General features: G+C 46.6%; 1 protein-coding gene across 1 annotated transcript in view; it reads left to right on the top strand.

Annotated features, from left to right (window-relative positions):
* Positions 1-6157: 6157 nt before the first annotated feature.
* tnfsf11 (TNF superfamily member 11) overlaps positions 6158-13212 on the top strand; it is a 107123-nt gene continuing 100068 nt past the window's right edge. Inside the window, exon 1 of the mRNA XM_060833244.1 lies at positions 6158-6301. Within this exon, the coding sequence (XP_060689227.1) occupies positions 6158-6301 (144 nt within the window). The remainder of the gene's footprint in view (positions 6302-13212) is intronic.

Raw genomic sequence — 13212 nt, 5'->3', positions numbered from 1 at the left:
AAGGTAAATGCAGGGTTAGCATTCATTTCAAGAAGGCTAGAAAACAAGAGCAGAGATGTCCTGCTGAGGCTGTAGGATGCATTGGTCAGACTGTATTTAGAATATTGTGAGCAGTGTTGGGTGTCATATCTAAGGAAAGATATGTTGGTGTTGGATGAGGTTTACAAGAATGATCTGGAGGATGAAGGGCTTGTCATTATGAGGGTCTGTACTCCATAGAGTTTAGAAGGATGAGGAGGCTGTGGAATCTCATTGAAACTTGCAGGATACTGAGAACCTGGGGGCGCAGCCTTAGGGTGAAGGGACAACCCTTTAGAACTGAGATGAGGAGGAATTTCTTCAGCCAGAGGGTGGGGACTTTTGGAACTCATTACTGCAGAGGGCTGGTGGAGGCCATGTTATTTTCCTTAATCCTGTTTAACAGTCTACATATCACCCCATACAGATGTGAAGAATAGCCTAGACATGATTTACACCGCCTTATTCCTCATGGCCAGCAACTTCAACCAAGCCAACCTCAAAAGGATGCTCTCATGATACCCACCAACACATCTCCTGCCCCACTAGAGAACTGAACATCCTGGACCACTGTTACACAACCATCAAAGATGCCTCTTGTTCCATCACCCACCCACACTTTGGAAAATTAGATTATGGCACTGTGTTCTTCCTCCCCTCTTATAAGCTGAAACAGGAGGATCCTTCACAGAGAGTGCTGGTTCGAGGCTGTGGACGAGTGTCTCAGGGATTGTTTGGACCGTATTCAAGCACTCAGTAGAAAAACTGGACGAGTATGCCACCACTGCCACACACTTCATTAGCAAATGCTTGGAGAGGGCTGCATCAATCTGAGTGTTCCCCAACCGGAATCCTTGGAAGAACCGGGAAATCCACTCCCTACTAAAGACCCCAGGCCTACAGCATTCAAGTTGGAAAATTGAAGTCTATACAGAAAATCCCGATACGACCTCCACAAAGCCACCAGTAATGCCAAGAGGCAATACTGGACCAAATTAGAGGCCCAGACCAACCGTATGGACTCCCACTGCCTGTGGCAAGGCCGAAACTACATAACAGGAACAAAGTGAAGCAGAGCAAGATTCGAGCTGAATGCCAGCAGCATGGTGTCACCTGCCCTGACAGCCTTGGGTACATCGGTTCTCTTCATCATCACTGCATACACCAGATCGGTCTTCCTGCAAGTCAGCCTAAGAAAAGCCATGGATCTGGGTGGAGTTCCCCAATCGTGGCAGCCTGGAAAACTACAGTTGATGTAGGCCATGTCCAGACTCTCGAAGCACTTCATGATTATGGAGGTCCGAGCCACTTGGTGGTAGTCACGAAGGGATGTTGGGTGTGCTTTCTTAGGTACTGGGATGATGGTGGTCTTTTTGAAGCAGGTGGGGGTTTCAGCTGGGAGCAGGAAGAGGTTGAAGATGGCAGTGAATACCACTGCCAGATGCTCTGTACTTAGGTATACGTGACAAGGAATCAAATCAAAGACATTTCTTGGCTCCTTTTAGATTAGATGTCGTACAGTGTGGAAAAGGCCCTTCAGCCCAACAAGTCCACACCGACCCTCCAACCCTCCTCATTCCTTGTTTGAGTTATTTTCTGCTGTACTTTTGTATCTTGTGAGGGGTCTGCCTGCCTTCAGTTTTCTATATCTTACATATGCCTCCTTTTCCTTTTTTGACTTGTCAACCAAGATTCCTAAATCTTGCCATCCTTATCTTTCATTTTCACAGGAATTTGCTGGTCCTAAACTCTGCCAACTAGTCTTTAAAAGATTCCTATTTGATGGATATGGATTTATCCTTGAGCAGCTCTCCCCAGCCTCAGAGTGTTAACCTTCACCCAATCTAGTAATTTCACCTGAGGAATACTCTCATCCTTATCCATAAGCAACTTGAAATTTACAAAATTATGGTTACTGTTCCCGAAATGACTCCCGACTGAAAATGTGATCACCTGGCTGGGCTTATTCTCGAATACCAGGTCTCATATGGCCCCTTCTCTCAGATTATTTGCATATTGTTTCAAAAAACTGCCTAGGACACACCTATTTCTCCTGCATTCAAGCCTCTGGTACAAAGGGGAGCCCCAGTCAATACAGGGGAAGTTAAAATCACCCACAACCACCACCCTTTTTTTATCTTATTCTTCCATTATCTGTTCACATCTCTGTTCCTTGATCACCCTCTGGCTGGTGGGAGGCCTGTAGTACAATCCCATCAAACTGATTGCACCCTTCTTATTCCACAGCTGTACCCATACAGCCTTGCTGGGTGAGCCCTGCAAGGTTTCCCTCCCCGACACCCCCAGTATAGCTTGGATATCCCGTCTAATCAGTAACACAACTCCCCCACCTTTTTTATATCTCTCAATCTCACTAGAAATATCTAAATCTTGTTTTGACTCTTTTTCACCTAATCTCTGTAATAGCTGCAACATCAGAAGTTTACCCTTTTCACTCCATATATAAAAACAAACACACATCAGACTTCAGTGACCTCCCTCTGACTGTTTTTCCTCTTAGAATTAGAATTTACTGTCATATACTCAAGTACAGTAATACAAGAAGTGGGTGACACAGTGGTTAGCACTGCTGCCTCACAGCGCCAGAGACCCGGGTTCAATTCCCGCCTCAGCTGACTGACTGTGTGGAGTTTGCACATTCTCCCCGTGTCTGCGTGGGTTTCCTCCGGGTGCTCCAGTTTCTTCCAACAGTCCAAAGATGTAAAGCTTAGGTGAATTGACCATGCTAAATTGCCTATAGTGTTAGGTGAAGGGGTAAATGGAGGGGTATGGGTGGGTTGCGCTTTGGCGGGTTGGTGCGGACTTGTTGGGCCGAAAGGCCGGTTTCCACACTGTAAGTAATCTAATCTAATAACAAGTACAGTGAAAAGTGTATGGAGTTGCCATTCCTGGCACCATCCTAGGTACAGACTCTTGAATATAAAGTAGAAAAATAAAGTACAAGTTCAGTATTACAGACCTTCTTAGCCATGGTCCTGGTTTTTGTCCCGATGCAGACATCAACACCAGCAGGAAGCAGTTGACCAGCTGGAGTCACCAGTCTCGCCTCTACTGACGACATCGCTGCCACCATCTTGTCACTGCCAGGCACCGGGTCTAAACCTGCCTCCTCCACCACCATCAGGAGCACACTCGCCTCCCTCCTCCACTGCTGCTGCCAGGAGTGCAAACCTGACTCCCTCGGCCACCAAGGAAGAAACCTCGCATCAGAGGCGCTGAAACCACCAAGCTCTCCACAGAAGGTAAACAGATTAAATCAGGGAAAAACGTAAGAACCAGGAGCAGGAGTAGGCCTCTGGCCTATCAAGCCTGTGCCACCATTCAATAAGATCATGACCCATCTTTTAATGACTCAGCTCCACTTACCTGCCTGTTCGCCATAGCCCTTAATTCCTTTAGTGTTCAAAAATCTATCTTTGCCTGAAAAACATTCAACAAGACAGCCTCAATTGTTTCACAGGGCAGGGAATTCCACAGATTCACAACCCTTTGGGTGAAGAGGATCCTCCTCCACTAACATAAATTTGCTCCCCCATATTTTGAGGCGATGCTCCCTCATTCCAGTCTCACCTGCCAGTGGAAACAACCTCCCTGCTTCTTTTCCTATGTATTTCCTTTATAATTTCACTTGTTTCTATAAGAACCACCTCCCCCACATATTCTTCTAAATTCCAATGAGTACAGTCCCAGTCGACTCAATCTCTCCTCAAAGGCCAACTCTCTCAATTCCAGAATCAACCAAATGAACTTCCCCTGCACCCCATCCAGTGCCAGGACATTATTTCTCAAGTAAATGGACCAAACCTGCACATAGTATCCCAGGTGTGGCTTCACCAGCATCCGATATAGCCAGAGCATAGCTTCTCCACTGTTAAACTCCATCCCTCTAGCGATAAAGGACAATGTTCCATTTTCCTTAAAAAAAACCAGCTGCACTTGCAAAATAACTTTTATGTGATTCATGCACAAGGGTACCGAGGCCCCTCTGCACAGCAGCATGCTGCAATTTTTCACCGTTGAAATAAATGTGCATTTTGCTGCCACTCCTACCAAAATGGATGACTTCACATTTACCAACATTTTGGTCCATCTGTCAGAGCCTTTCCCACTCACATACCCCTACCTATACCCCACTTTAGACTTTGTGTCCTCTGCACACTTTGCTCTCCCTCATTGAAATGCAATTTGAGAACTTTGACCCAATATACTTGGTCCCCAACTCTAAATGTAAATTATCAACAATTCCTGTCCCAACACTAATCCCTGAGACAAACCACTAACCACTGATCTCCAACCATAAAAAGACTTATTTATTCCCACTCTTTGCTTTCTGTTTGTTAACCACTCCTCTATCCATGCTAATACATTACCCATAACACCATGCACGTTTATGTTATGCAACAGCCTTTTGTGCAGTCCCTTGTCAAATGCCTTCCAGAGTTGTGGGTGGCACGGTGGCACAGTGGTTAGCACTGCTGCCTCACAGCGCCAGAGATCCGGGTTCAATTCCCGCCTCAGGCGACTGACTGTGTGGAGTTTGCACGTTCTCCCTGTGTCTGCGTGGGTTTCCTCCGGGTGCTCCGGTTTCCTCCCACAGTCCAAAGATGTGCAGGTCAGGTGAATTGGCCATGCTAAATTGCCTGTAGTGTTAGGTAAGGGGTAAATGCAGGGGTATGGGTGGGTTGCGCTTCGGTGGGTTGGTGTGGACTTGTTGGGCCGAAGGGCCTGTTTCCACACTGTAAGTAATCTAATCTAATCACGGTGCACCGTGCCTGTAATGTCCTCAAAGAATTCCAGTAAATTAGTTAACTATGGCCTGCCCAATAGGACAATTACTATCCAGATGCCTCGCTGTTCCTTCCTTGAATATAGGTTCAAGCTTTTCCCCGTTACAGAAGTTAAGCTAATGAGCCTATAATCGGCCTTTTGTCTACTTCCTTTCTTAAACAGTGAAAAAAGAAAACAAATTGAATGCGGATGCAGATGAGTTCCAGCACAGGTCTTAATCTCAGACTCCTCCTGGGTCATTTTATTTGTTGACCTACTACTCAAATTCCTGCCTGCCTGCCTGCCATGCTACTTTCAACCCTCCTGAATGGCACTGACAATCCTTTCTGCCACCATACCAGTTCAGATGCAACCCATCCTTCTTGTACATGTGCACCTGCAAAAGAGAGAGAGAGAAAGAGACTACATGAAGTTGAGAAAGAGTTTTTGTGTGTGAAAGACTGGTTTTACAAATGTGAGAAAGCAAATGCATGAGAGGGCGAGGGCAAGAGACAGACTGGGCGTGTGAGAGAGTAACTGTGGCAGAGACACGGTTTGGGAGGATAAGTGACTGTGTTTATGTGTGAGAGAGAGAGAGAGCCAAGAGAGTGAGTGTTTTTATCTGGGTGAGGGAGTTAGAGGTGTGTGAGTGAGTGTGTAGGTATGAGAGAGAATGGGTGGTGGTGAGATTTTGTAGGTGAGAGTGCGTGTGTAGGTGAGTGCATGTGTGTAGGTGAGAGGAGTGAGTGTGTGTAGGTAAGTGAGTGTGTGCAGGTGAGAGAGTGTGCAGGTGAGACAGAGTGTGAGTAGGTGAGAGAATTTGTGTGTCGGTGAGAGAGTGAGTGAGAGTGTGTAGTTGAGAGACAGTGAGTGTGTGTGGGGGGGGGGGGGGGGAGGAAGAGTGTGTGTGTGTGTGGTGGAGGGAGAAAGTGTTTGTGAAAGAAAAAAGGAGGATGTGTCCATGAGAATGTATGGGAGTTGAGAGAATGTGTGTGTGAGAGAGAGAAAGTGTGTTTGTGTGAGAACGTGTGCGTCTGAGAGAGAGTTTCCGATAGAGAGGGAGTCTGTGTGCATGAGTGTGTGGGTGAGAGTTTGTTCCCTCTCACCCACAGACATCCCTTCTCTCAGTCTCACCCGCATATAATACATATTTGTGTGTCTGAGCACCAGTACAGCTGGCCAGATCGGATTGCAGCGTTGTATTAGCCCTACACGGTGGGACTGGAAGCGGTTCTGTGAGGGGGGTCTGCGGTCTCAGCCTGGGTGCAGCCGGAGGGAGGGTGTGGTCAGGGGAGTGTCTAACTTCGGTCCCTCACTCCTTCCTGGGCTCAGCCACAGTCTGTGGTCAGTCATGTCCAAACCCGAGGTGCCGAGCGGCGGCTGCCTCTCCCCCGGAGCCCGGTCTCTGCTGGCTCCCTTCCTGTGTGTCAGCGTCCTGCAACTCGCTCTCAGCATCGGCTTCATCTGGTACTGCCAACACCAGCAGGGGCTTCAGGTCAGTCAGTGAGAATAAGTGAATTCGTGTGTCTGATAAACCGTTTGGGTGAGAGTTCAGGAGGGATGGTTAGTTTGCAGATGACACCAAAATTGTTTATGTACTTTACAGTGTAGAAAGTTATCTAAGATTACAAGGGGATCTTGAACAATTGGGCCAATAGAATAGCAGATGGAGTTTAATTTGGATGAATACCAGGTGTTACATTTTGGCCAAGCAAATGTTTCTGACTATTTACTCTATCTATGCCTCTCATTACCTTGTACACCTCTAACAAGTCACCTCTCTTCCTTCTTTACTCCAGTGTGAAAAGCCCTAGCTCACTCAACCTCTTGTCGTAAGCCAAGCCCTCCAATCCAGGCAGCATCCTGGTAAATCTCCTCTGCACCTTCTCTAAAGCATCTACATCCTTCCTATAATGAGGTGACCAGAACTGGACGCAATATTCCAAGTGTGGTCTAACCAGGATTCTATAGAACTGCAGCAAAACCTCATGGCTCTTAAACTCAATCCCCCTGAAAGGCAAAACACCCTAAGTCTTCTTAACAACCCTATCAACTTGGATAGCATCTTTGAGGGATCCATGGACAAGATCTCGCTGTTCCTCCACACTGCCAGGAACCCTGTCTTTAACCCTGTATTCAGCATTCAAATTTGACCTTCCAAAATGAATCACTTTGCATTTATCCAGGTTGAACTACACCTGCCATTTCTCAGCCCAGCTCTGCATCTTGTCAAAGTCTTGTTGTAGCCTACAACAGCCCTCCACGCTGTCTACAACACCACTGACCTTTGTGTCATCGGCAAACTTACTAACTCACCCTTCCACCTCTTCATCCAAGTCATTTATAAAAACTTCAGAGAGCAGAGGTCCAAGAATAGATCCCTGAGATCCACCACTGGTCACTAGGCGGAATACTTTCCATCTACTACAACTCACTAGCCAATTCTGTATCCAGAAAGCCAAATTTCCCTGTATCTCAGACCTCTTAACTTTCTGAATGAAAGGTTAGAACTTGTTCTGAGGAAGGCTCACTGGACCCCAAAAGTTAACTCTGTTTTCTCTCCACAGGTGTTGCCAGATCTCCTGAGCTTTTCCAGCAATTTCTGTTTTTGTTTTATAGAACCTGCAGTCCTTTCAATTTTTATTAATGACAGGACTTACACAGTTAATGGTAATGCCCTGGGTAGTGTTGTCAAACAGACAAACTCAAGGGTTCAGGTACATAGCTCTTTCAAAGTTATGTCACAGGTAGACAGGATGGTTAAGAAGGTGTTTAGCATACTTGCCTTCATTGCTCAGACCATTGAGTATAGGAGTTTGGATGTCATGTTGAGGTTGTATAGGAGTTGAAAAATGTCGTGCTGGAAAAACACAGCAGGTCAGGCAGTATCCGAGGAGCAGAAGAATCGATGTTTCGGGCATAAGCCCTTCTTCAGGAATGAGCCACTGAGGTCCTTGTAGAGGGAGGAGGAGAGCTTCTTCAAGGTAGGCATCCTTGCAAAAGGATTTGCAGTAGGTTAAGATCAACTAGGAGAAAGTGAGGACTGCAGATGCTGGAGTACCAGAGTTGAAAGATGTGGTGCTGGAAAAACACAGCAGGCCGGGCAGCGTCCGAGGAGCAGGAGAATCGACGTTTCGGGCATAAGCATCGGGCATCGGGTATAGGATGTTGGTGAGGCCACTTTAGGAGTACAGTTTACAGTTCTGGTTGCCCTGTTGCAGAAAGGATATAATTAAACTAGAGAGGGTTCATAAAAAAATTGCAAGGATGTTGCCAGTGCTGGAGGGTTTGAGTTATAAGAAGAGGCTGGATTGTCTGGGACTTTTTTCACTGGAGCATAAAAGGCTGAGAGGGGCTATCCTCATGGGATCATGAGGGGCATAGGTCAGTTAAATAGCAAAGGTCTTTTCCTGAGGTTGGGAAAGTTCAAAATGGGTTGGGGGGGTGGGGTGGTGGGCATACTTTTAAGGTGAGAGGAAAAAGATTTGAAAGGTCATGAGGGGTATTGTTTTCACAGAGAGAGTGGTTGACATGTGCAATGAACTACCGGAGGAAGTGGTAAATGTAGGTGCAGTTACAACATTTAAAATGCATTTGGAAAGGGACATGAAAAGGAAAGGTTTACCACGAACTCAGCAAAATGCAGGCAAGTGGGGCAAGTTTTGTTCGGGCAACTTCACTGGAATAGATGAGTTGGACAAAAAAGATGTATGACTCCATGACTCAATGACTCTGAGTGTGGGTGAATGTTTGAGAATGTGTGTGTGTCAGTGGGAATGTGTGTATGTGTGTGAGACTGAGAATGTGTGTGTGACTGAGAAAGTGTCTGTCTGAGCGAGAATGTGTAAGAATGTGTACGAATGAACTTGTGTATCTGAAAATGAAAATACATGAGTGAGGGAGAGTGTGCCTGAGTGAGAATTTGTCTGTAAGTGAGAATTTGTGTGTTAGTGAGAAGGTATCTGAGTGAGAATGTGAGAATGAGAACGCGTGTGTGTCAATCTCAGAGAATGTGAGTGAGAATATTGTGTGAGAGAACATGTACATGAATGAGAGTGTGTTTGAGAATGTGTGAGAGTGGGTGAGAATGTGTGTGTTAGTACAAGAGAATGTGAGTGTGTTAGAAAGTCTAGGAATGCGAATGTGATTGAGTGTATGAGATTGAGTGTGTGAGAATGTATGTGTGACAGAGTTTGGATGAGAATGTTTTTGTGACACTGTGTGTGTGAGAGAGAGTCTGTGTGAGAATGTGTGTGTCAATAAGAATATATGTAGGCGCGAGAGTGTTGGGGAGAGTGTGTGTGTGGATGAGAGTGTGTGTGTGTGGATGAGAGTGTGTGTGTGTGGATGAGAGTGTGTGTGTGTGGATGTGTGTGGATGAGAGTGCACGTGTGATAGTGTGGAGAACAGAGTGCGTGTGTGATAGAGTGTGTGGATGAGTGTGGGTGATTGTGTGTGGATGAGGATGAGAGTTTGTGTGTGTGGATGAGAGTTTGTGTGTGAGAGTGTGTGGATGAGGATGAGAGTTTGTGTGTGTGGATGAGAGTTTGTGTGTGAGAGTGTGTGGATGAGGATGAGAGTTTGTGTGTGTGGATGAGAGTTTGTGTGTGTGGATGAATGTGTGTGGATGAATGTGTGTGGATGAGAGTGTGTGTGTGTGTGTGTGCGGATGAGAGTGCCTGTTGTGTGCGCGTGTGCGGATGAGAGTGTGCGCGCGTGTGCAGATGAGAGTGTGTGCGTGTGTGTGTGTGGATGAGTGTGTGTGCGTGTGTGTGTGTGGATGAGAGTGTGTGTTTGTGTGTGTGTGGATGAGAGTGTGTGTTTGTGTGTGTGTGGATGAGAATGTGTGTTTGTGTGTGTGTGGATGAGTGTGTGTTTGTGTGTGGATGAGAGTGTGTGTGAGTGTGTGGATGAGTGTGTGTGAATGAGAGTTTGTGTTTGTGAGTGTGTGTGGATGAGGGTTTGTGTGTGTGGATGAGAGTGCGTGTGGATGAGAGTGTGTGTGTGAGAGTGTGTGGATGTGACTGTGTGGATGCGCATTTGCGTGTGATAGTGTGTGGACGGGCGTTTGTATGTGTGAGTGTGTGGATGAGAGTTTGTGAGTGACGGTGTGTGAATGAGAGTTTGTGTGTGTGGGTGTGTGTGTGTTTGTGAGTGTGGATGAGAGTGTGTGTTTGCGAGTGTGTGAGAGTGTTGATGTGAGTTTGTGAGTGATAATGTGTGAATGAGAGTTTGTGAGTGTTGGTGAGTGTGTGGATGAGAGTTTGTATGTGTTTGTGAGTGTGTGGGTGTGTGTGTGTGTTTGTGAGTGTGCGAATGAGAGTGTGTGTTTGTGAGTGTGTGGGTGTGTGTGTGTTTGTGAGTGTGCGAATGAGAGTGTGTGAGAGTGTGTGGATGTGAGGTTATGAGTGATAATGTGTGGATGAGAGTTTGTGTGTGTTTGTGTGTGTGTGGATGAGAGTGTGTGTTTGTGTGCGTGTGGATGAGAGTGTGTGTTTGTGTGCATGTGGATGAGAGTGTGTATGAGTGTGTGGATGAGCATGTGTGTGAGTGTGCGGATGAGCGTGTGCGGATGAGAGTGTGTGTTTGTGTGTGTGTGTGGATGAGAGTGTGTGAGAGTGTTTGGATGAGGGTGTGTGGATGAGAGATTGCGTGTGATAGTCTGTGGATGAGAGTTTGTGTGTGAGAGTGTGTGGATGTGTGTTAGTGTGTGTTTGTGAGTGTGTGGATGAGATTTTGTGTGAGAGTGTGTGGATGTGACTGTGTGGATGCGCGTTTGCGTGTGATAGTGTGTGGATGAGCGTTTGTGTGTGTGAGTGTGTGGATGAGAGTTTGTGAGTGACGGTGTGTGAATGAGAGTTTGTGAGTGTGTGGATGTGTGTGTGTGTTTGTGAGTGTGCAGATGAGAGTGTGTGTTTGTGAGTGTATAGATGAGAGTTTCAGTGTGAGAGTATGTGGATGTGCGTTTGTGTGTGTTTGTGAGTGTGTGGATGAGAGTTTGTGTGTGTGTGTGTGTGGATGAGAGTTTGTGAGTGACGGTGTGTGAATGACAGTTTGTGAATGTTGGTGAGTATGTGGATGAGAGTTTGTGTGTGTTTGTGAGTGTGCGGATGACTGTGTGTTTGTGAGTGTGTGGATGTGAGTTTGTGAGTGATAATGTGTGGATGAGAGTTTGTGTGTGTTTGTGAGTGTATAGATGAGAGTTTCAGTGTGAGAGTATGTGGATGTGCGTTTGTGTGTGTTTGTGAGTGTGTGGTGAGAGTTTGTGGATGAAAGTGTGTGTTTGTGTGACAGTAAGAGTGTGTGAGGATGAGGGTGTGTTTGTGTGTGTGGATGAGAGTGTGTGTTTGTGTGTGTGGATGAGAGGGTGTGTTTGTGAGTGTGCGGATGAGAGTATGTGTGAGTGTGCGGATGAGCGTGTGTGCGAGTGTGAGGATGAGAGTGTGTGTGAGTGTTTGGATGAGTGTGTGTGAATGAGAGTTTGTGTTTGTGAGAGTGTGTGAGTGTGTGGATGAGAGTTTGCGTGTGAGATTATGTGAATGCGTGTTTGTGTGTGGGAGTTTATGGATGAGAGTGTGTGTTTGTGTGTGAATGAGAGTGTGTGAGGATGAGGGTGTGTTTGTGAGGTGTGGATGAGTGTGTGTGATTGTTTATGTATGAGCGTGTGTTTGCGTGTGTGTGTGAGAGTGTGCGGATGAGAGTGTGTGAGAGTGTGCGGATGAGAGTGTGTGAGAGTGTGCGGATGAGCGTGTGTGAGAGTGTGCGGATGAGAGTGTGTGTGCGTGTGCGGATGAGAGTGTGTGTGCGTGTGCGGATGAGAGTGTGTGTGCGTGTGCGGATGAGAGTGTGTGTGCGTGTGCGGATGAGAGTGTGTGTTTGTGTGTGTGGATGAGAGTGTATGGGTGAGAGTGTGTGTTTGTATGTGTGTGAATGAGAGTGTGTGTTTGTGAGAGTGTGTGAGTCTGTGGATGAGAGTTTGCGTGTGATAGTCTGTGGATGAGAGTTTGTGTGTGAGAGTGTGTGGATGTGTGTTAGTGTGTGTTTGTGAGTGTGTGGATGAAATTTTGTGTGAGAGTGTGTGGATGTGACTGTGTGGATGCGCGTTTGCGTGTGTGAGTGTTTGGATGAGAGTTTGTGAGTGACGGTGTGTGAATGAGAGTTTGTGTGTGTTTGTGAGTGTGTGGGTGTGTGTGTTTGTGAGTGTGTGAGTGATAATGTGTGGATGAGAGTTTGTGTGTGTTTGTGAGTGTATAGATGAGTGTGAGAGTATGTGGATGTGCGTTTGTGTGTGGTGAGAGTTTGTGTGTGAGAATTTGTGGATGAGAGTGTGTGTTTGTGTGTGAATGAGAGTGTGTGAGGATGAGTGTGTGTTTGTGGGTGTGTGGATGAGAGTTTGTGTGTGAGAGTATGTGGATGCGCGTTTGTGTGTGTTTGTATGTGAGAGTTTATGGGTGAGAGTGTGTGTTTGTGTGTGAATGAGAGTGTGTGAGGATGAGGGTGTGTTTGTGAGGTGTGGATGAGTGTGTGTGATTGTGTATGCATGAGCATGTGTTTGCATGTGTGGATGAGTGTGTGTGGATGAGAGTTTGAGTGTGTGGATGAGAGTGTGTGGTTGTGTGTGCGGATGAGAGTGTGTGGTTGTGTGTGCGGATGAGAGTGTGTGGTTGTGTGCGCGGATGAGAGTGTGTGTTTGTGTGCGCGGATGAGAGTGTGTGTTTGTGTGCGCGGATGAGAGTGTGTGTTTGTGTGCGCGGATGAGAGTGTGTGTTTGTGTGCGCGGATGAGTGTGTGTGTTTGTGTGCGCGGATGAGAGTGTGTGTGTGAGTGTGCGGATGAGAATGTATGCGCGTGTGTGGATGAGAGTGTGTGTTTGTGTGTGTGGATAAGAGTGTGTATTTGAGAGTGTGTGTGCGTGTGTGAATGAGAGTGTGTGTGCGAGTGTGGATGAGAGTTTCTGTGTGAGTGTGTGTGGGTGAGTGTGTGTGGATGAGAGTGTGTGTTTGTGTGTGTGTGGATGAGAGTGTGTGTTTGTGTGTGTGTGGATGAGAGTGTGTATTTGAGAGTGTGTGCGCGTGTGTGGATGAGAGTGTGTGGATGAGAGTGTGTGTTTGTGTGTGTGAGAATGAGAGTTTGTGTTTGTGAGAGTGTGTGTGTGTGTGAGTGTGTGGATTAGAGTTTGCGTGTGAGAGTGTGTGGATGAGCGTTTGTGTGTGTTTGTGAATGTGGGTGTGTGTGTTTGTGAGTGGGTGTGTGTGTGTTTGTGAGTGTGCGGATGAGAATGTGTGAGAGTGTGTGGATGTGAGTTTGTGAGTGATAATGTGTGGATGAGAGTTTGTGTGTGTTTGTGAGTGTATAGATGAGAGTTTCACTGTGAGAGTTTGTGGATGTGCGTTTGTGTGTGTTTGA

This window comes from Hemiscyllium ocellatum, chromosome 12, assembly GCF_020745735.1.
Source record: "Hemiscyllium ocellatum isolate sHemOce1 chromosome 12, sHemOce1.pat.X.cur, whole genome shotgun sequence".
In the NCBI taxonomy this organism is placed as follows: Eukaryota; Metazoa; Chordata; class Chondrichthyes; order Orectolobiformes; family Hemiscylliidae; genus Hemiscyllium; species Hemiscyllium ocellatum.
This window is presented reverse-complemented; position numbering and strand designations above follow the sequence as displayed.